Source organism: Hippocampus zosterae, chromosome 4, assembly GCF_025434085.1.
Source record: "Hippocampus zosterae strain Florida chromosome 4, ASM2543408v3, whole genome shotgun sequence".
NCBI classification, from domain to species: Eukaryota; Metazoa; Chordata; class Actinopteri; order Syngnathiformes; family Syngnathidae; genus Hippocampus; species Hippocampus zosterae.
In genome coordinates this window covers 25,199,360-25,221,654 of record NC_067454.1, presented here as the reverse complement: position 1 = coordinate 25,221,654, position 22,295 = coordinate 25,199,360, and the positions used below count along the sequence as shown (strand labels likewise).

The following is a 22,295-nucleotide window of genomic DNA, read 5'->3' as shown; positions in this document are numbered from 1 at the left end:
TCCCATTTTTTTCACGAGTCATGTCACCCACTAATATCCGAGGTTTACAGCTTTGAAGCAACTTGTTATTGATTTTTAATTTAATTATATTTTTCTTTGTGCGACAATTAACCTGTTCTGGACTTCCATCAGGTGCCTGCAGGAAAAGGTGAGAGAGGCTATGAAGATCTATTTGATGATGAGGATGATGACCAGGTCCTGGATGAAGGATGCAGTGATGCCAACTCCCCTGCTAAGAAAGCAGCCAGTGGAGTCCATGCAGATGAGGAGGATGATGATGATTTCGTCATACCTGCAACAGGGCGGGTGAGGAACAGAGGAGCCATACTGGATGATGAAAATTCACTTGGTGAGTATTTGGTGCATAAGCATGACACCTCCTGTTTTAGAAGATATCGGCGGCTTGGAAGTCCGAACCATACGCGGCGAGTGGTTTAGTAGTCCATAAAAGTCAACCATGCTAAAAGGTTGGTCGCCAAGCACCCGCAACGTCAACATTGAAATCAGATCGCATCATTTTAGCCCATAGCTCCTCTCTGGCAAAAGTTTTGCACTTTTCGTTTATTGACAGCGAAGCTGACGTCATTGTCTTTCAGAACTTTGTTGTACCCATGACATCTCTTTTTTTTTCTGATCAACATAGCTTATCAGTCAGTCTGGCTGGGGGTGGGACAAAATTAGCTGGAGGTGGCCGCCACGCACCTTGTTTTTTCATCTGGCTGTTTTATATGCCTATACTAGAAGACAAAGAAAACTATTTAACTATTTGTAATTCTGACCTCAGCTGTACAGTGATTTTCGTTTATCGGGTGGTTTTGGTCCCCATTAACCGCGATAGATGAGGGATTACTGTATATCTCTTGTAGTCTCTAATAATGTCACTTCACAGATTCAGGCTCATTAAAGTTTGGTCGATCTAAATTTGGAGACGACAATGATGATGATGCTGACAGTGCCGTGATGACTGTCGGTCCTCTGCCTACCACCTTGCGGCCTGTCTATGAAGGGCCACAACCAACGCCACCCCAGAAAGCTTTTCAACCAGGCTCCACCCCAATCCATCTCACTCACCGCTTCATGGTAGGTAACGATGTTGCGTTCATCAAGACTCAGATTTTCTTTTAAAAAATGTTTCAGTTGTAGCTTACCATAAATATGTTTTTCAACGCTACAGTGAAACTCCTGTACAACAAAATCATGTTTGCAGCAAGCAATTTTTCACAACAGGGGGTTTTTCACTGTAGCAAATTTGATCTCAGATGCAAACACACACACACGTATGTGTACTATATTTTTATCCCAATAGTGCATAAGTATGAGCCTACACTTATTTGACACTTCGTATAGTCAGTGTAGAAAGAAAAAAAGTGAAAGAATTAACGACATTTACGATCAGCATTCACTTTTTCACTGACATCAATTTCTTGGATAATGTATTTTATTTTGCTTCTTCTGTCTTTCATTTTGATCACTTTTACCCTCTCTTCCAGCATCAGAGCCCTTCTTGTCTAAGCTGCTTGACATCCAAAGGTCCGTTTTGTAGCCATTTCAGCAATGCAACATTCTTGCTGCGTCTGAAACGAACAACCTAAAATACTTCTTGGACTACTGCACATGTGTAAACTAAGGGTGTGGAAAATAATCGATATTAATCGATACATCGATGCGCACGTGCGCGGTCCGAGTGCATCGGCTCATTCACTGGGTACGGCGCGATTGACGGGTGAAATCGCGATTCATCACGATGCATTGATGGGTATCGGTAAAATCCGATTCAAGCGCCGTTTTATTCATGTTAAACGTCACCTATCTGCCCTTTCCTAGGCGCAATGAATGCACCATCATTGCTTTACGTTTTGTGTTGAATACGGACGGTAGCCGTGCGTCACATACAGTCCAGTACACAACTAGCGAAACATTATGGAAGTTAGCGTACGCAGCAGCAAGGAAACTACTATATTTAATGCAGCCGCAACATTCAAATCTTATGTTTGGAAATACTACGGCTTCGAAAGGAAAGACGGAAAGCTTGATAAAACCTCCGTAATTTGCAAGGAATGTCGCACTAAGAAGCCATACAACGGCAGCACCACAAATATGCAGACCCACTTAAACCGATGGCACCAGATCACCGACAAGTTTCCCTCCCTCTTCCCCGCCCAGTTCCTCGTCGGACACCGGAGAAACTCTTGGTAAACCAGGTCAGGATCAGAAAAAAATTGCCTCTTATTTTGGGAGTCCCCTTGCAACTCACTGTGACCGCGCAATGGCTATAACTAAGGCCACTGCTTATTTCATATGCAAAGACCTCCAGCCTTAACGTGGTGGACAACGAGGGTTTCAGACGGCTTGTGCACGTTTTGGAACCCAGGTATAAAATGCCAGACAGGTCTGTGTTCACTTACAAACATATTCCCGATGTGTACAACAAAGTGAGAAGTGAGATTACTGTCGCTGAACAGTGCGCAAAGAGTTGCACTTACAGTGGATGGGTGGACATCTTGCGCTATAGATTCATATACATATATATAGTATTATTATATTTCATATAAGACACTCAGTGAGAATAGTCTGTTTGTGTTTACACTATAGCAACAGCTGTGAGTCTCAGGTTCCAAATTGTTTACATTTTCTTTGCACAAAACCCAATTGTGAAAGGGCTTAAATAAGTTGTTTTACAAGTTCTACTGTTTATAAGGAATAAAGTGGGATCCTTTTTGTAATACCATACTGAATTCCATCTTTTTAAAAGCTTTTTTTCTTTGCTTATTTGCATCATGTTTAATTGCACAATATCGCAACAAATTGCATTGTATCGGATCGCATTGATTTGAACTTGATGTGTATCGAATCGTATCGCATCGTGACGACGGTGAAACGTATCGCATCGTATCGCCAGAAAATTCCATGTATCGTTTAAGTATCGCATCGCTGGCAGTGGATCGTGATGTGTATCGAATCGTCCTCAGTGCTGAGATTCACATCCCTAGTGTAAACCCGTGTGGTGGTTGCTGTTGCCGTTTCCGAACGAAGCAGTAGAGGTCGCTGTTGGATTAGACTTTGTTGTACTGAATCTTGTTGCGAGGCAAGAGCAGAGAAAAAGATTTCGTATAATGCAACAAGGTTTTTTTTTCGTTGTGTTGGGGGAGGAAAATGGGAATGGTGTTAATGCATGAAGATTTTGCTAGGATTCCGGTCCCAAATACCGCATCTGACCCCTCTGTCCATGTTCCATGTTCAGCTGTCCTAAATTCTTTTGATACTGTGTCCTTGGCGCTTTTGGAGGATGTAGTTCGCCAGACGAAGCCATCTGGCTCCCCTTGCGACTCTCTTCCCCCACGCTTCTTTCAGGAGGTTCTCCCGAGTGTTGGTGCATCGGTCTTGGATATCATCAACAGCAGCCTTTCTTCTGGTGTAGTTCCCCAACAGTTTAAACATGCTGTGGTCCAACCCTTGATCAAGAAACCTGGTCTTGATCCAGATGAGCTGTCAAGTTACAGACCCATTTCCAAACTGCCTTTCATTTCCAAAATTCTGGAAAAAGTGGTGCACATGCAGTTGAAACTTTTCTTGGATGAACATAACATCTTGGAGGTCTTCCAGTCAGGTTTCAAGACGATGCATAGCACGGAGTCAGCCCTATTACGCGTTTCTAATGACATCCTCCTGGCAAATGACTCTGGAGACCACGTGTGTCTTGTTTTATTGGACTTAACTGCAGCATTTGATACAGTGGATCACAGTATTCTGCTGACTCGTTTGCAGCACTTGGTGGGCATTGGCGGGAGTGCTCTTGATTGGTTTAGGTCCTATCTAGCTGACAGGACCTTTTGTGTCAGCCTTGGCTGCTCTGAATCACGCACTGCTCCCCTGTCATGTGGTGTTCCACAGGGCTCAATTCTGGGGCCTCTGCTGTTCTCGCTGTATCTGCTCCCATTGGGTTCCATCTTAAGGAAACATGGTATTCCTTTCCACTGCTATGCAGATGACTGCCAGATCTATGTCCCACTGAGCAAGAAAGACACCTTCTCATTAAGACCACTCCTATCCTGTCTGGAAGAAATCAAAACCTGGATGGCACAAAATTTCTTGAAGTTCAACGAAAAGAAGACAGAGGTGATATTGTTTGGCCCCAGTGGACCTTGTACATTCCATCCTGTAGACTTGGGCCCCCTATCTCCTTATCTGAAATCAACGGTCTCAAACTTGGGACTTAAACTGGACAGTGATTTCAAACTCGATCGGCAAATTGGTGCCGTTGTTAAATCCAGCTTCTTTCACCTTAGACAGCTGGCCAAAATAAGACCTTTTATCTCACATGGACACTTTGAGACAGTAATTCATGCCTTTGTCACATCCCGGCTCGATTACTGCAACGCCCTGTACTTTGGAGTCAGCCAGTCCTCCATCAAGCGCCTTCAGCTGGTACAGAATGCCGCTGCTCGCCTCTTGACTGGTACTCGTAAGAGGGAGCATATAACTCCTACTTTGGCATCCCTTCACTGGCTCCCCATTCATTTTAGAATTATTTTTAAGATCCTCCTCTTTGTTTTCAAATCTCTGAATAATCTCGCGCCACCTTACCTCTCTGAGCTCATACGCCCCTACACCCCTGCCCGGCGCCTCAGGTCTGTGGACCAGTCTTTGCTAGACGTACCAAGAACTAAACTGAGGCTCAGAAGGGATCGAGCCTTTTCTGTTGCTGGTCCATCTCTCTGGAATGACCTCCCACTGAACATTCGGCAAGCCTCCTCGCTGCCCATCTTTAAAGCCCTCCTCAAAACTCACTTGTATTCTTTGGCGTTTGACTCAGCATGACTTAGATTTGCTCTTGATTTTACTGCTTGGTGCTTTCTACCGCCTTATTACTTATTACTTATTACTGATTCGTCTTACTGTTTATTGTATATGTTAAATCGCTCCATGTACAGCACTTTGTATGCAGCGATGGCTGTTTGAAAGTGCTCTATAAATACTGTTGACTTGACTTGACTTGACACGGGGGGGGGGGGGGGGGTATTTTCGCCCATGTAGGTTTTGTTGTAGAGGAGTTTCACTGTATCTCTCTCTTTCTCTCAGATGTGGAACTCTGTCGGGACAGTGCGAGGCTACAATGATGAACAGGACAATGCCATCGACGTGGAGTTTCACGACACAGCTGTACACCACGCCATGCACCTTACCAACTCGCTGGGCCACACAATGACTGACGTTTCCCAGGAGGCCGTACTGCTGGCCTGCCCCAGCACAAATGAGCTTGCAAGGTATGCTCACTGGTGTCCAGTGTCAGATGATTTTTTTTAAACTTGACAAGTGGAGCCTGGGGTAAGCGAGATTTGACAGAGCTCATCTAGCACAGTTTTATCAGAATCCAAGGACTATTTGACAATTTTTACAGTTTTAAATAGGAGGTAGCTGTTCAAGCAGTAAAGGCCATACTTCCCTGTCGCCAGACACCTACTCTGTTTCTAAGCCTCATTGGTTAAATAAGTAAATATATATCCAAAAAGTAAATATCCACATGCTTTAATAGCAATTTACACTGCAGTTTCTTTGCTCTCTTAGTAAAATACACTGCCTTCACTTCTCATCATGGGACACCAACAAAGAGTGGATGGTTGACTTGCCTCAGGGTGAGGACGCAAGGGCATTGTGTCTTGGTCAAGGCTGGGCGGCAGTGGCCACCAGCACACTTATCGTCAGACTTTTCACCATTGGGGGAGTTCAGAGGGAAATCTTCAGTCTACCAGGAGCTGTTGTTTGTATGGCGGGACATGGAGAGCAGTTGCTCATCGTATACCATAGAGGTACACGCAGACACACACACACACACACACACATATAAAATACACTAAATGTGTCTTTATGGTTACGGCATGTTTTTATTTTTGTTGTTGTTTTTTTCCCCCTCAATGAATTTCAGTTAAAACTATTGCACTAGCCACACTGCAAAGATAAGATGTGATTTAAGACATTTGTGTATGCCATTGTGGTCAAATCTGTTGTCTAATTTGATCAAGTCATCCACATACTCCTGCATTTGTTGAAATTCCTGCATAGGTTGGTGAAACATATTTGAATCTGTGTCTCCATTTAAATCATCAGGGACAGGTTTCGATGGGGAGCAGGCCTTGGGCGTGCAGCTCCTGCAATTTGGCCGAAAACGGAGGCAAATCATCAATGGTGAACCTCTCCCCATCTCTCAGAAATCCTACCTTTGCTGGCTCGGATTTACCGCTCAGGGTAATTATGACATTTTCTTGATTCCCGTATTTTAGGTTTTTAAAGGTTTGTTTGTTTTTTGTTTGTTTGTTTATTGAACAAATAAACAGATAATGGAAATTTTGGCGTGAAGGGAAGTAAAAAAAAAAAAGGAAACAAAAAGGCATCTATTAAACAGTCGGGATGATGTGGTGCTGTTGGGCTCATCTCCAACTCTCATTGGAGCAGTTCATAGGCGAGGAGTGAAGCGATTGGGATGAAAATTAGCGGAGAGGCATCTCATTAGGATGCCTCTTGGACACCTCCCTGGTGAGGTGTTCCGGGCATGTCCCACCGGCAGGAGGCCCCGGGGATGACGCAGGATGCGCTGGAGAGACGATGTCTCACAGCTGGCTTCGAAACGCCTTGGGGTCCCCTGGGAAGTCTGGGCTTCCCTGCTAAAGCTATTGCCTCCACGACACAGCCCCGCATAAGCGGTAGAGAATGGATAGATGGATGGGTATTCACATGCATAGCAAAGTGTCCACAGGGAAAACAGTGACAAATCCCATCATGGTGTGGATGGAGATAACAAATGAGCAAATGTCTTTATCTTTTTTTATTTCAAAATTTTAAAGAGGTGCCTCTGGGTGTGATTTTCAGGTACACCGTGTTACGTGGATTCTGAGGGAGTGGTGCGAATGCTGAACCGCTCCCTTGGCTTCACTTGGACTCCAGTTTGCAACACAAGAGACACGTGCAAAAGCAAATCAGACCACTACTGGGTAGTTGGGGTGCACGAGAATCCTCAGCAACTCAGGTGAGTCAATCACTGGCTAAATCATCCCTGGATACAAATATTATGGGTATGCATTGTTGAAAAATCTCTGGTCGGTTGGAAATATTTAATGGCAGCAATTAATGGTCTTTTACTCAAGCCGTGGTAAATGTAACTTAATGTGATCCTATGAATGCATAACATTTGATCTGGTGACATTTGAGAATCAGCATTCCATTTTCTTAGCGTGCAACCCTGTGTACAATTGGAAAAGAAAGAGATTTAGGCAGAAATTTGCACACCAACAAACCCACACCAAAGGAAGCAAATGGTGTCTTTGAGCAGAAAGTTGAGAAAAAGTTGGTTCAATTATTGTCATGATCAGTCACACAATGGAAATCATCTGAATTGTATTATTGTTTCAAAGCAACTTTGACAATGATTTGCAAGACTTGTCAGGATAACATCCTCGCTTCCTGTTTGAATAAGACCTAACAGTAATGAATTCAGCGTCTGATCAGATTTTTTTTGCTGATTTGCAAATCTATATTCACTTCTGCATTTACTACAATAGAGGGCACACTGGGAGTAAAAAAATAGTAATCATTAAAAAAAAGAACCCACGTCTACAAACAATATGAGTACAATGCAATAAATCCAAATCTGATGTGTTTTTAAGGTGCATACCATGTAAAGGCTCAAGATACCCCCCCACGCTGCCGAGACCCGCTGTTGCCATCCTGCCTTTCAAGTTGCCTCTATGTCAGACCACCACCGAAAAAGGACAGATGGAGGTAAACATACCAACATGATTTCTTGCTCACATTTTCTCCCTTTAATCTGCATATCTTTGACAGAAATCACAACTTCTGTAAATTTCAAACGAGATGTCCTGATAAACGACCCATGCAAAGTGCGGAATGTGAAACTGTATCTTGTCAGACATATCATCTTGCTTTTCATTCATTCCAGGTGCCTTCGATCAAGGCTTTCATTTCCTTCTCTGTGTCTGTCTGTTTGATATTGATGATGCATATTGGAAATGGACAAAAACTCAGTTTCCTTATCTGATCATCAATTCTGATTCACAGGAAGCGCAAATACATGATAGCATTTGGATTTGATGTGCCCGTTTACCTTATTTAATTGGTAATCCTCCAGGAACAGTTCTGGCGTTCAGTGCTCTTCCACAACCACTACAGCTTCCTGTCCTCTAACGGCTATGAAGTCGATGAGGTTGGGCAGAGTCAGTCACAGAAAGAGCAGCAGGAGTTGCTGATGAAGATGTTTGCGGTCTGTATAAAAACTTTGAAGGTGCCTTATTTTGTGCTCTGGTTGTCTCACTGGCCGATTCTTTTCATTTTGATTCCTGTAGTTGTCATGCAAGCTGGAGAGAGAGTTCCGCTGCGTTGAATTGGCGGAGCTAATGACTCAAAACGTGGTGACGCTGGCCATTCGATACGCCTCGAATTCCAGACGCATGGCGCTCGCACAACGGCTAAGTGAGATTGCCCTGGAAAAAGCCAACCAGATTCAGGAGGAAGAACAAGAGGATGTGACGGAATACTCTGACATCAGGCAGACTTCATCTGGGTAATGCCAAAACAACCAATGAGATGTGTCTTGTGAGAGATGACTTTAGACTGCTACAATCACTATCCTACAGTCTTATCAATGTAGACATCTGTGTAAAACTTGACTGACTTAATTCACAATCATACACAGTAGAGGCAGTTATGAACAGACCGACGTCAGAGAAAAGCATCACCCCAGACAGACACTGGAGGATGAACGCAGCCAAGAGCTTGTTGATGAAGAGGGCGAACGGGAAATAGAATCTGAAGATGGAGTCGAAGCCCCAAAGCGTCAGTCTGCCATGAACTCATATTACACATGTTCTCTTTAGGGCTGCCAATTATTTCCATACTCATGGCTTGTGTTTCATCCTGAAGGTCTAAACCCGTTTGCCAAAGTTCCAGGATCATCTTTCGAGCAAGCAGCCCCACTCTGTGAGTAAGGTATTCCCCTCAATCGACTGCCTTATCACACATTAGGTCATTGTTTAAAACAAGAAAGTCTTCGCCAGTGCGTTTCTTTGTCTTCCAATAATACTTTCAATGCCAGGACTTCACAACTCATTTTGCACTTGCGGCCGTCTCAGAGCTACCTCTCTATTCTCTTCCCTTAAGTAGCAAATGTGGCACAGGGCCAGTGAGGAGCCTGCACTGTACATACAGAATCCAATCTCTTGATGTAAATCACAAAATACACCGTGATCAGAATTCTGCTACAATTTGAGACAACAACAATGTGTCTGAAACGATGATAAATGGTATTCAGAATTGACTGTAATATCTCATCTCATCTTCCGTACCGCTTGATCCTCACTAGGGTCGCGGGGGGTGCTGGAGCCCATCCCAGCAGTCTACGGGCAGTAGGCGGGGGACACCCTGAATTGGTTGCCAGCCAATCGCAGGGCACACATAGACGAACAACCATCCACGTTCACACTCACACCTAGGGACAAATTAGAGTGTTCAATCAGCCTGCCATGCATATTTTTGGAATGTGGGAGGAAACCGGAGCACCCGGAGAAAACCCACGCAGGCCCGGGGAGAACATGCAAACTCCACACAGGGAGGCCGGAGCTGGAATCGAACCCGGTACCTCTGCACTGTGAAGCCGACGTGCTAACCACTGGAACACCGGGCCGCCCTTGACTGTAATATCATATTGAATAATTTACCATCAGCCTCTAAATTTAATTATTTTATTTTTTTGCAGCAAGCAAAGTTGGATACCCAAACCCTTTCAAGGTGAGTTCTGTCAATTTGTTTTTTTTTCTCCGCCCGAAGGCAGCTGGGAGAGGCTCCAGTACGTCCTCAACCCTTATAAGGACAAGCGGATCTGAAAATGGATGGATGGACAAATGGTTATGTATTTTAATGAACCTAAAGACTGCAACTAAGTTTTGGATGGGATGCATGCAGGTTCTAGGTTCGGGGAAGTCCTCTCCTGTCTCTTGTCATCCTCGGGTGACAAACATCCTGGACCACATGACACCCAGCAGGAAGTTGGCTCCACTAAGTGCATCTGCTGGGAAGTCAAACAGAAGCCCGGTCCTCAAACCACTCCCCCCTCGAGCAAAGGGAAAGGTGGGGTTATGCTAAATTTCTCACCTCCTTATAGAAGTAGAAACTAAAATGATGCAAAACTGGTGGCACAGGTTCTGTAGAAATCATACATTCCATATCTATGTTTGACTATGCAAAATACCCATGCTGTGTGATATAGGGCTGAGCGAAATGGACCAAAGGTCATATCCAGATATATTTTGGCCTGATTTAAAAATATATATATATTTTTTTAAAAAAATCCTCGTCTCACCCCTTGGGTGGTGTCCGTCCCTCATTCAGTTCGGGTCCTCTACCAGAGACCAGGAATCTTGAGGGTTCTGCGCAGTATCCTTGCTGTTCCCAGCACTGCACATTTCTGGACTGAGATGTCCGATGTTGTTCCCGGGATCTGTTGCAACCACTCATCTAGTTTTGGGGTCACTGCCCCGAGTGCTCTGACCACCACAGGCACGGCTGTCACCTTTACCTTCCAGGCTCTCTCCAACTCCTCTCTGAGCCCTTGGTATTTCTCGAGTTTCTCGTCTTCCTTCTTTCTGATGTTTCCATCACTTGGGACTGCTACGTCCACTACAACGGCTTTCCTCTGCCCTTTATCTATGATCATGATATCTGGTTGGTTCACCATTATCATCTTGTCAGTCTGGATCTGGAAGTCCCACAGGATCTTCGCTCTGTCATTCTCCACCACCTTCGGAGGTGTTTCCCATTTTGACCTTGGGGTTTTCCAGTCCATACTCCGCACAGATGTTTCGGTAGACTATGCCAGCCACCTGGTTATGACGTTTCATGTAGGCTTTCCCTCCCAGCATCTTACACCCTGCAGTTATGTGTTGGATCGTCTCAGGTGCCTCTTTGCACAACCTACACCTTGGGTCTTCTTCTGGTGTGGTATATCTGGGCCTCAATGGCTCTGGTGCTCAGGGCCTGCTCCTGAGCAGCCAGGATGAGTGCCTCTGTGCTGTCCTTCAGGCCAGCCCTCTCTAGCCACTGATAGGACTTCTTGAGATCAGCCACTTCGGTTATGGTCCGGTGGTACTTCCCGTGTAGGGGCTTGTCCTCCCATGATGGTCCCTCTTCCAGCGCCTCATCTTCTGTTCCCCATTGTCTGAGACATTCTCCTTGTACGTCATCCGTTGGGGCCTTCTCCTTGATGTATTCATGGAGCTTGGATGTTTCATCCTGGATTGTGGCTCTCGCACTCACTAGTCCACGGCCTCCTTCCTTTCGGCGTGCGTACAGTTCCAGGGTGCTGGATTTAGGATGGAACACTCCATGCATGGTTAGGAGCTTTCGGGTCTTAACGTCCACGGTCTGAATCTCTTCCTTTGGCAACCTTATTATTCCTGCAGGGTATCTGATCAGTGGCAGGGCATAGCTGTTTATTGCCCGGGTCTTATTCTTGCCATTGAGCTGGCTTCTTAGGACTTGCCTCACTCGCTGGAGCGGCCGTAGCCGCTTTCCTTGTTGCCAGTTCGAGGTTGCCATTGGTTTGTGGTATACCGAGGTCCTTGTAGCTGTCCTCAATGTCTGCTATTGTTCCTTCAGGGAGTGAGACCCCTTCAGTGTGGACTACCTTTCCTCTCTTAGTCACCATCCGACTACATTTCTCAAGCCCGAATGACATCCCGATGTCGCTGCTGTAGATCCTGGTTGTGTGGATCAGGGAGTCTATGTCCCTTTCGCTCTTAGCATACAGCTTTATGTCATCCATGTAGAGGAGGTGACTGATCGTAGCTCCATTTCTGAGGCAGTATCCATAGCCTGTCTTGGTGATTACTTGGCTTAGGGGGTTCAGTCCTATGCAGAACAGCAGTGGGGAGAGTGCATCACCTTGGTATATGCCACATTTGATGGACACTTTGGTAAGTGGCTTGCCATTGGCTTCAAGTGTGGTTTTTCACATCCTCATCGAGTTCGCAACGAAGGCTCTTAGGGTCCTGTTCACCTTATACAACTCCAAGCATTCAGTGATCCATGTTTGTGGCATCGAGTCATAGGCTTTCTTGTAATCAATCCAGGCTGTGCACTGGTTGTTACGTCGGGACTTGCAGTCTTGTGCGACTGTTCTGTCAACCAGGAGCTGATGTTTGGCTCCTCTGGTATCTCTACCAATGCCCTTCTGTGCTTCGTTCATGTATTGATCCATGTGTCCACTATCTTAGCCGCAATGATGCCTGACATGAGCTTCCATGTTGTGGAGAGACACGTTATTGGCCGATAGTTGGATGGGACTGCACCCTTCGAGGGATCCTTCACGATCAGGATCGTTCGCCCTTCGGTTAGCCATTCTGGGTTAGTCCCATCCCTCAGCAGCTGGTTCATTTGTACTGCTAGGCGCTCATGGAGTGCTGTGAGTTTCTTTAGCCAGTAGGTGTGGACCATGTCCGGGCCTGGTGCTGTCCAGTTCTTCATATCTGAGACTCTTTCCTATATGTCTACCAATGTTATGGTAACTGGGTTCTGTTCAGGGAGGTTGCTGTGCTCCTCTCTCAGGGTCACCAGCCATTCTGCATTGCTGTTATGTGCAACCTCCTTCTCCCATATGCCTTTCCAGTACCTTTCAGTTTCCAGTCTGTGGGTCAGTTCTGTTGTTAGGACCCTGCCACTGAGCATACAGTTTCGCAGGGTGTGTTGCGAACAGCCTGTTTATTCGTCTGGCCTCATTCTCTTTTGTGTACCGCTTTAGGCGGCTGGACAAGGCTTGGAGCCTTTGTTTGGCAGTTTCGAGTGCTCCAGGTATGGTCATCTGGATGTACCTCTTGGGTATCGGCCTTTTCATCACACCGCTCTGGGCCTCCGTCAATTGACTCACATCTTTCCGGGCCGCCTTGATCTTAGCCTCCAACCGTCTTTTCCATGGTGGGTAACATAGCTCTTATAGCCAAGCATCTCGAGGCTCACTGATGCTGAAGCGTATATCAGCTCATTGGCCTCTGTGATCGTTATGGTAGGGATTGCCCTCAGTGCTGCATTCACACTTTCTATGAGACTTTCAGATGGTACTTCACATAGCCGTTGTAATCGGTTTCTAGGTTGCCCAGCTTTCATTCTCGCCATGATCTTAGCTTTCAGGTCAATTGCTGCCTCGTTCAGCATTTCATTCATTGGGGCTGGCCACCCAATCTCATCATCTGCATTCATTGGGGCTTGCCTCCCAATCTCTTGTATGACCTCCTCCTCTGATCTGGCAGCCTGGGGCCCTTCACCATGGAACTTGCGTTGTACCTCATTAATCTCAAGTTGTGACAGCAGTTGCCGTTTGTGGATATTGGAACACTGAGCTACTAGTTGTTTCGTGGTCAACCGTGACTGTGGGTTTTCGAAGTAACCACTCAGCCCACATTCTCTGCAATGTCACCCCTCTGACTAGGGTTGCTTGAGTAGTCGCATTCCAACAGAGCCATGTTATCGCATCGCACCCAGCTCCGCTTTGTTCCAGTAGCCCATTTTTCATCAAGGTGGTCTGGTCCCCCAGCACCTGACGCAGACCTTGTTTGGCCGGGCGACGTCTCATGTCATTCGTTTTATTGTCTCTCATCATTGTATGAGGTAGGCATTAGCGTGAAGGATCTTGCCCAAGGACCCACACTGGATGGTGTTATGTGCTCATTTTTTTTGCCCCAAACCGCCTTGCCAACTGAGCTATTCTCTCTCTCTCTCTCTCGCTCTCTCGCTCTCTCGCTCTCTCTCTCTCGCTCTTTCTCCTTACTATACATGGTCGGGTCGGGCCAGAAACGCCGTGCTATATATGGTCGTTTTCTTTTGGGGGGGGGGGATAAAACGCCTTACTAAACATTCTCATTCAACATGTGCCGCCACTGTCTCACCGGTTGAGAATTGCATTCACGAAAAGCCCAGGCCGCTAACTCAGCCGGTGGCACCCACTTTTAAAGATTTTTAGGAGTGAGGTTTATCAACACACATTTTCACAGCCTGAGCTAGCATGCTTTGCATCATGATATAACCGTTACCTAATACAGAACAATAGAAATAATTGAGCACTGTCACAACGGTATAATCCTCGTAACTTTTCCACCCAGGCTCAGTCCACTCTCTTGGAGATAACAGGTGCAAAGGCAGTCGTGAAGAAGACTCAGGAGATCTTGGAGGCCAGAGATGACCAACAGAAGCAAGCCGATGCCCCAACTGCTCCCTCACCAGCTGACAATGCTGAAATTATGAGGTAAAAGATGCGTTTCCAAACCTACATGCAGTATGTTTTCGCGGAAGAAATCGCACGGGACATGCAGAAGTTGAACTTGGTGATGACAATCGGCATCTTGTAGTGTGTATTTACAGTAATTATTCAGTGTTTGAGAGAGAAGATCTTGTTCTCATTTGCGGCTTTTGCTGACCATCAGACCAAAAACAGGCTTCCAGTTGTGGTTGGAAGAGAACAGGAAGAACATCACAGCAGACCACCCTGACCTGGAGGAGACGGACATCATCAAGGAGGCAATGGGACTCTTCAGGAATCTTTCAGCGGACGAGCGACTGGTATGAACTACTACACTATATCCCATTTAGTGGGTGAAATTAAACCCATTTGATCAGCATGGAATCTTTCGGTTAATCTCAAGAATGGCAAAATCGGGGGTCCCTCCACCCATCAAATGTTGCTGAATCAGCCCCATTCTCCACCTTCCGTGCAGCGTCCTCTTGATTTGCGCACAGTTGATAATTTATAGGGCACAAGTTCAAAAACTGCTTTGTTAGGTGGTTTATTAAGGCTATATAGTTGTGTTTTTCACTGAAGAACGACTGCATGTAAAGTCTGAATTGAAACGACTTCCAAGCATTGGAGAACTCATCCCATTCTTTAAAAAAAAAGTACAGTATGACCTCGCTTTCTTCACGTGTTCCTCCTGTGATTGTGAATATTTTGTGCTTATGGCAGCTTGGATGGGGTCCAGCATGGCTGCAACCCATGTTGCCGTTAGCGGTTCAGAAAATGGTTGATGATGGATGGATGAATGGATGGATGATGATGATGAACAAGTGCCTAAAAGTAACTTTCCCCCCCAAAAAAAGAGATTTGGTGGTGGGATGCCTCCGAGTGGCGCGAGGGGGGAACGCCGGGACTCTTGGGCCCCAGTTGCGGCTAAATGCCCACCAGCCGGTAGGGAAGGAGGTGGGGCCTCACCGGAAGGTGAGGCGCCCAGGGCTCGCCCCGCTGGAACGGAGGGAAGTGGGAGTAGCCGCCCACCAACCCTCCTTAAACAAAAATCAGACGAGGGCCCTTCTGGGGCCCGCACTGAGTGTGAACCTTGTGGGGCACTAGCGAGAGTCGTATCGGGTGTGGGACCCGGGAAGGGGGCAAGTCCCTGACGGGGGCCGATTGCCCAGGAAGGAACTTTACCAAAAAAAAAAAAAATCCAGATTGTATTGATGCCATGTAATAATAATCTGTGTGAAAAACATTGTAAATACTTTTGAAATGCACATGCCAATTTTATATTAGGGCCTATCCCCCCAACCCACACTCTGCCCCCACCCTTCCATATTTTCTGATGCAAATTCATCCAGATTAATCATTTTTTTAAACAAAGGCAGAAGTGTTACCACCATATTTTGCCAGTATTGAGAGATGCCATTCTGAGTGTTGAGGGCAGTAACCTGGTCGTGACCTTCCATTCATCAAGCTTCTTAGCCGGCAGCTGGCTGATGCTCCATACAAAAGAGGGAGGATGTGGACGTGAAGTGATGGGGGAGGCATGCTTGTTGCCCGGGAAACCGGTTGCGTGTGCAGTGAGGGCACAAATCATTGATCTCATGATTACACTGGGAGCCAGTGAGGTGATTGACGGATTGGCTGATTTTCTGTTTTTAGGCAGATTTAGACTACTACTCTGTTTTGTGTTGACACGGTTGCCGTTCACTTTTTTCTTTTTCATTTTAGTTGAAAAGCACATTTGCATTTTCTATTTCCATTCATTGTTGGGCCACTAACATGTTGCCCTTTTCTCATACAACATCACAAGTATGTTTCATTTGGTAATTTTTTCTCCATTTGATTTATGATTGTTTCATCCTCTTAAAACATTTCTTAGCTTTCAGCCACCGGCCATGACGGAAAGCCCCGTCCTGCGAGTCTTTAATAATAATAGAATATAATCCAGGGTTTTTCCTGGCTCAAATTAAGGCAGAGATGGTCCCATCCTGACCACGTACCATGACATGCATTTATTTTGTAAATTTCATGGACTCACCTTCTTTTACAGGAAACTGACAAAGTTAAGAGTTCCAATAAGAATATGACTCTTATAATGTTCAAGCATCCATTTTTTAAAACTGGCACAGGAGAATGATGGACTCATAGCTTGTGTTGGGGGGGGGCACTTTTGTTTGAGACAGTCATGGATTTTGAAGCAGTGCTGCAATAACACACTGCCGTTTCCTCCATTAAAAACAAACAAAAAAATTGTAAACAATCTATTTAAACTATCTTATATTAGTTTTAGTAACTTATTAATTGAATGTTTTTCGGTGCTACCATCTGTAATACACTTCTTCTGCTCTGTGAAAGGCCGTCACCTCATGTCTTTTTAATGTGTCTAGCCTGCAGTTGGCTGTCCCACAAGGGAGGCAGGAATTGCCTGCTGTGTGGGGGCGCAGCGCTTTTGGCATAAATAACACTGCATGCCTCCCTCAGTATGACTGAGCCAGGTGAATTCATCGAGCCCAGGGGTCCTCAAACATTTTGGACCGAAGCTCGACTTTTTGATCAACCAACCTCCCGCGATCGACCCTTTACCGCTCACGCATATACCCATGCACGCCATGATGAGCAACAGCCTGACACGAAGGGATGCGACTTTTGCAGCCTGTTAGCTATCGTAGCTCACACGTACCATTTTAAAGTGCTTCCTTAGGCCCTCTAGATTCCTATTCTTTGCCCGTGCCCTCGGTGAATTGTACACGAAACAAATTCTGAGAATATTTTTCTTCTTCGGTAGTTGCTTCATGTCTTTCTTGTGCACAACTGTTGATATAGCACCTTCATAGTGGCGCAACGCTGCAATTGCAGTTAAAACACGTCGCTGCCGCAGAGGGACATCAATGGATCAGTCATCACAGCTGGAGCTTGACACCGTCTGGCTGAGGGCCGCGCCAGATTCGCTGGAGGCGGCCACCGCTCAATTTTGAAAACAGTAAAAAGCATGCAATAGAAATAGCTAGGGATGTCCCGATCGGGTACGATCACGTGGTTTTCAACTAATCTGGTATTGGGCGAAAAATCTTTTTTATTCAATTAAAGATCAAAAAGTGATCAAATAATCCCAATTAGCAAATATGCCAAATCCAACACATCTTAGTTTAATTTATTATGCAACATTGTTTCTTTTTAAAATTAATTTTATTTACTAAAATCAAAAGACAAAAATTCCACTGTTGTTTATCATTGAATAATATCAAGATAAAATCTTGAATGGGGCTGATGAGGCCCAGTTTGAACGGTGCCAGATCCCATTTGTTGAAAACAGTATGGATTGTCAGCCCTAAAAAATTGGATTTGAGGAGGATTGGGATGGAATCAGATATGCCTGCAATCTGAACACCACCTTGGTGTTTCACCGCTTTGAAACCTGATTTTTTGCCATTTTTAAAAAATTCATTCCAATTTGTTTAGAACTCTCTTCCCTGTGCCTTTTTTTCTTCACTTTACAAGGTCCAAGATTACATGCTTTAATATTTTTGCAAGAGGAAAACCTACCATGTAGCAATATCAAACAGGAAGCATGCCTCCAAGCCTAGATGCATTTAACTCTTTAATCAATCATTATAAAGCATATTGGGCACTTTGAGAGTTACATAAGAAAACAAAATTCATTCACTGATCATCCAGATTTCCATCAATTTGACAGTTTATTTTAGTTTTTCCTTCCCATCTGTTACATAGTAAGGGTGTGGAAAATAATCGATATTAATCGATACACCGATACGCACGTGCGCGATCCGAGTGCATCGGCTCATTCACTGGGTACGACGCGATTGACGGGTGAAATCGCGATTCATCACGATGCATTGATGGGTATTGGTAAAATCCGATTCAAGCGCCGTTTTATTCATGTTAAACGTCACCTATCTGCCCTTTCCTAGGCGCATGGATTTGCACCATCATTGCTTTGCGTTTTGTGTTGAATACGGACGGTAGCCGTGCGTCACATACAGTCCAGTACACAACTAGCGAAACATTATGGAAGTTAGCGCAAGCAGCAGCAAGGAAACTACTATATTTAATGCAGCCGCAACAAATCTTCGAAAAGAAAGACGGAAAGCTTGATAAAACCTCCATAATTTGCAAGGAATGTCGCACTAAGAAGCCATACAACGGCAGCACCACAAATATGCAGACCCACTTAAAACGATGGCACCAGATCACCGACAAGTTTCCCTCCCGCCCCCCCCGCTTCCCCGCCCAGTTCCTCGTCGGACACCTTGGTAAACCAGGTCAGGATCAGGAAAAAATTGCCTCTTATTTTGGGAGTCCCCTTGCAACTCACTGTGACCGCGCAATGGCTATAACTAAGGCCACTGCTTATTTCATATGCAAAGACCTCCAGCCTTAGCGTGGTGGACAACGAGGGTTTCAGACGGCTTGTGCACGTTTTGGAACCCAGGTATAAAATGCCAGACAGGTCTGTGTTCACTTACAAACATATTCCCGATGTGTACAACAAAGTGAGAAGTGAGATTACTGTGTCGCTGAACAGTGCGCAAAGAGTTGCACTTACAGTGGATGGGTGGACATCTTGCGCTATAGATTCATATACATATATATAGTATTATTATATTTCATATAAGACACTCAGTGAGAATAGTCTGTTTGTGTTTACACTATAGCAACAGCTGTGAGTCTCAGGTTCCAAATTGTTTACATTTTCTTTGCACAAAACCCAATTGTGAAAGGGCTTAAATAAGTTGTTTTACAAGTTCTACTGTTTATAAGGAATAAAGTGGGATCCTTTTTGTAATACCATACTGAATTCCATCTTTTTAAAAGCTTTTTTTCTTTGCTTATTTGCATCATGTTTAATTGCACAATATCGCAACAAATTGCATTGTATCGTATCGGATCGCATTGATTTGAACTTAATGTGTATCGAATCGTATCACATCGTGACGACGGTGAAACGTATCGCATCGTATCAGATACCAGAAAATTCCATGTATCGTTTAAGTATCGCATCGCTGGCAGTGGATCGAGATGTGTATCGAATCGTCCTCAGTGCTGAGATTCACATCCCTATTACATAGCCGAAGGTTTTGGGGGGTGGGGGGTTGTATTGCATTGTCTTATACTCCGTGTTATCAAGTTCTGACATTTTATGGGGAGTTACTTTTCCTACCTGTAGGGGCAGTTTAAGTCATATTGTAGCGGCTTTTACTAAATAGATGAAACAAGCAAATGTTCAATTATTTTCTCTTTGATTGCTGGATTTCTAAATTATTTCAGTAACTCTTATCTCACAACATGGTGATTACTTTAAATTTTTATCAGGAAAAAACAAATGTTTGCTTCAGCTTTAGACAGCATGCAAACACCTGAAACGGCCACTTGTAAAGTGTTGGAAACATTCATGTGAAATGTAGTAAGTGCTCACTCACAGTTAAAAATATATTTTTGAATGGTGAATATCTTTTGAAATTCAAAAGTGAGGCATGGTCGCTTCACGTACCGTCTGCTCCTTTTCATATCATGGCGACATCTGCAAGTGAAGTGTGCGTGGTGTGTTGGTCCTGTCATCAGGCCTGTGATTCATCCTGGGCTGTATTAACGTCAGGAAAGCGCTTCCTTTTGTCTCTGCTCAAAAAGAAAGGAGGAGCGGTGTGAGCAAGACGACGACGAGAGCCAGCGGGTCTAAAGAGACGTAACCTGTCAATTGTGATTATACATGACGGGATGCAATTTCCAACCGCCCTGCCGAACTGTTGCTACGTGGGTTCACTCATTGACATGAGCTTGCAGCCAAACAGATGAACACTTCCCCTTTTTGTGTGCTCTTGTAATTCTCACACATATATGCCCTCTTTCATTCAGACATGGACTGAGCGAGCGAAAGGCCTAACTGGCGATGTGAAGGACCTGAAGAAAAGAAAACGAACTGAAGCAGGCGGCGGTATAGAAAATGAAATCGGCCAGCTCGAAGCTAACGAAAACGATGCCAAGAAGAAGAAAGCGATGGATCCATCGTCAAAGCTTTCAGCATTTGCCTTTCACAAGAACTGAAGTTTGATAGGCGGGTCTTATTTTGATGTGAAACTTTTTTATATTTAGTGTTGGTTCTGTTCAACAAATTCAGTGTTGATGTCCTCTTTCTCTTCAGGCTCAAGTAAACATTCATTAGATCGCACTTATGATTCCTTTTTTACTGTGTCCTTCAGTGCCATTCAAGTTGTTTTTGGAAATTCTTTATCTAAAAACACCTTCAACTTCATTACAGAATGTATTGTCTGCTACATGTCGGGTGTGCCACTCTTAAAATGTAATGGTAAACTCCTTGCTCTCTTCTTTGGCATCGCTCATCTGCATCAATACTTCACACAATAATTTTAGAGCTGTCGGCAGAATGTCAAGTCATGCAGTAATATATTTTTGATGGGCACAGTTGAAAACATTTGTGATTCTCAAATATTTAAAAGTACTTCTAATAAAAGCCTTGATGGTTTCTAACCTTTGTGTGCTTATAGGAAATTTTAGCCCCATTTTAATTTTAATATGAACCACGTCAGTCCCTGTATTCTCGAGTCACTTGGATCCAATTATGTGTCAAAACCACTTGAGCATTAAAATTACATTTCGTCACGAACCCCAATTCCAATGAATGGTGTGTAGAACGTAAATTAAAAACTGAATACGGGATTCGGAATCAAACCCTGCATCTCTTCATTATGAGGCAGACATGCTAACCACTCCCACCACCACAAAGCAAGATCACTTAAATACAGTATTGAAGTGTACCATTTGTGATATGTGGAGGTGGTTTTTCTTTTTTTTGCATTGCCCCCAATCGCCTCCCCACCCCTTGCTTCAAGATATTTTAAATGACAAAAATATCTTTAGAAACATCAAAAACAAAGCCTCCATATTAGGCTCATCAAACTATAACGCAGGGGTGGCCAACCAGTCAGACGAAGAGCCAATTTTTTTTCTGTGTTACTGTAAAGAGCCACACTTTTTTTGCCCAAAGATAGAACCCCCCCCCCCCCCCCCCCCCACCCCCAATTCCTCCTCCCACCGCTCTCGGTCGATTTGGGACCAGTCTGCTGGATCTTGGCCGATTGCGATCGACGTATTGGGGACCCCTGCCTTAAAAGCAGAGGTAATTCGCTGACTAGCTTAGCACTTAGCGCCGTTGTCTGCGCACGAGCGGTGATTCAGTCATCTGATTGGTCTTCTATGTCAATCAAGTAACGGGATTGGTGATAGGCTGACCGTCAGCCTACGCACTACGTCAGCCGCTGACGTAGTGCGTACTGTGTATTAAGCAGCGTTGTTTGAATGGCAGCGCCATCACCGAGGCGTTTTCGACAATTGTCGTGTGAAAGCCACGTTGAACCAGCCAAAGAGCCGCATGCGGCTCGCGCGCTGCGGGTTGGCCACCCCTGCTATAATGCGATGTTTTATTTTTCCAATTCCCGTGTAGCTCAAGCATGTATGAACATGTGAGATTGTGGCGACATGTAGTACTTAACAACCAGTACTGAACAGCTGGGCCGCATCTAACCAATTAGGAGGCCTACGTAACATTTTGTTTGATTTATAGCTAACCAGTGATGGGACATGGTGATTTTGTAGAGAGTTTTGTAGAAATTATTGTTTTCAAATGCGAACAATGGCAGAGATGTATACGTTATGTTTTCTGAGATTCCTGCCTTTTAATGAGTTGTTGTTTCGTGCCACACAGTTTCATTTGATCAACATCCACCTTCCAGTGAAACATGAGTTTACCCTTGTGTTGCCTCACCCCCGTCTTATTACTTGTTCCCGACTCGTGGTCTCTTTTGGACGAGATATCAACTTACTCTTCGCTCTGCTAATTTTGATCACATCGCATTCGTGTAATTTGTCAGATATCATTGTAGCGAATCATTGCCCTTTTTCCTCAGGCAAATTGCGGCGCGCCTTACGCAAGCGCAGGTGCACATGCATTGTGCATGTGAACAAATGTGTCCCA

At 44.8% G+C, this 22,295-nt stretch overlaps 1 protein-coding gene across 2 annotated transcripts in view; it reads left to right on the top strand.

The window, feature by feature from the left end:
* wdhd1 (WD repeat and HMG-box DNA binding protein 1) overlaps positions 1-20,795 on the top strand; it is a 29,454-nt gene extending 8,659 nt beyond the window's left edge. For both annotated transcript variants that reach the window (XM_052063865.1, XM_052063864.1), the window contains exons 11-26: positions 133-349; positions 890-1,080; positions 5,080-5,264; positions 5,566-5,807; positions 6,106-6,243; positions 6,865-7,021; positions 7,659-7,773; positions 8,141-8,272; positions 8,355-8,572; positions 8,705-8,844; positions 8,932-8,988; positions 9,764-9,795; positions 9,970-10,134; positions 14,157-14,299; positions 14,478-14,613; positions 20,159-20,795. In XM_052063865.1, coding sequence (XP_051919825.1) covers positions 133-349; positions 890-1,080; positions 5,080-5,264; positions 5,566-5,807; positions 6,106-6,243; positions 6,865-7,021; positions 7,659-7,773; positions 8,141-8,272; positions 8,355-8,572; positions 8,705-8,844; positions 8,932-8,988; positions 9,764-9,795; positions 9,970-10,134; positions 14,157-14,299; positions 14,478-14,613; positions 20,159-20,347 — 2,457 coding nt within the window. In that variant the 3' untranslated portion in view covers positions 20,348-20,795. The remainder of the gene's footprint in view (positions 1-132; positions 350-889; positions 1,081-5,079; positions 5,265-5,565; positions 5,808-6,105; positions 6,244-6,864; positions 7,022-7,658; positions 7,774-8,140; positions 8,273-8,354; positions 8,573-8,704; positions 8,845-8,931; positions 8,989-9,763; positions 9,796-9,969; positions 10,135-14,156; positions 14,300-14,477; positions 14,614-20,158) is intronic.
* Positions 20,796-22,295: the final 1,500 nt, after the last annotated feature.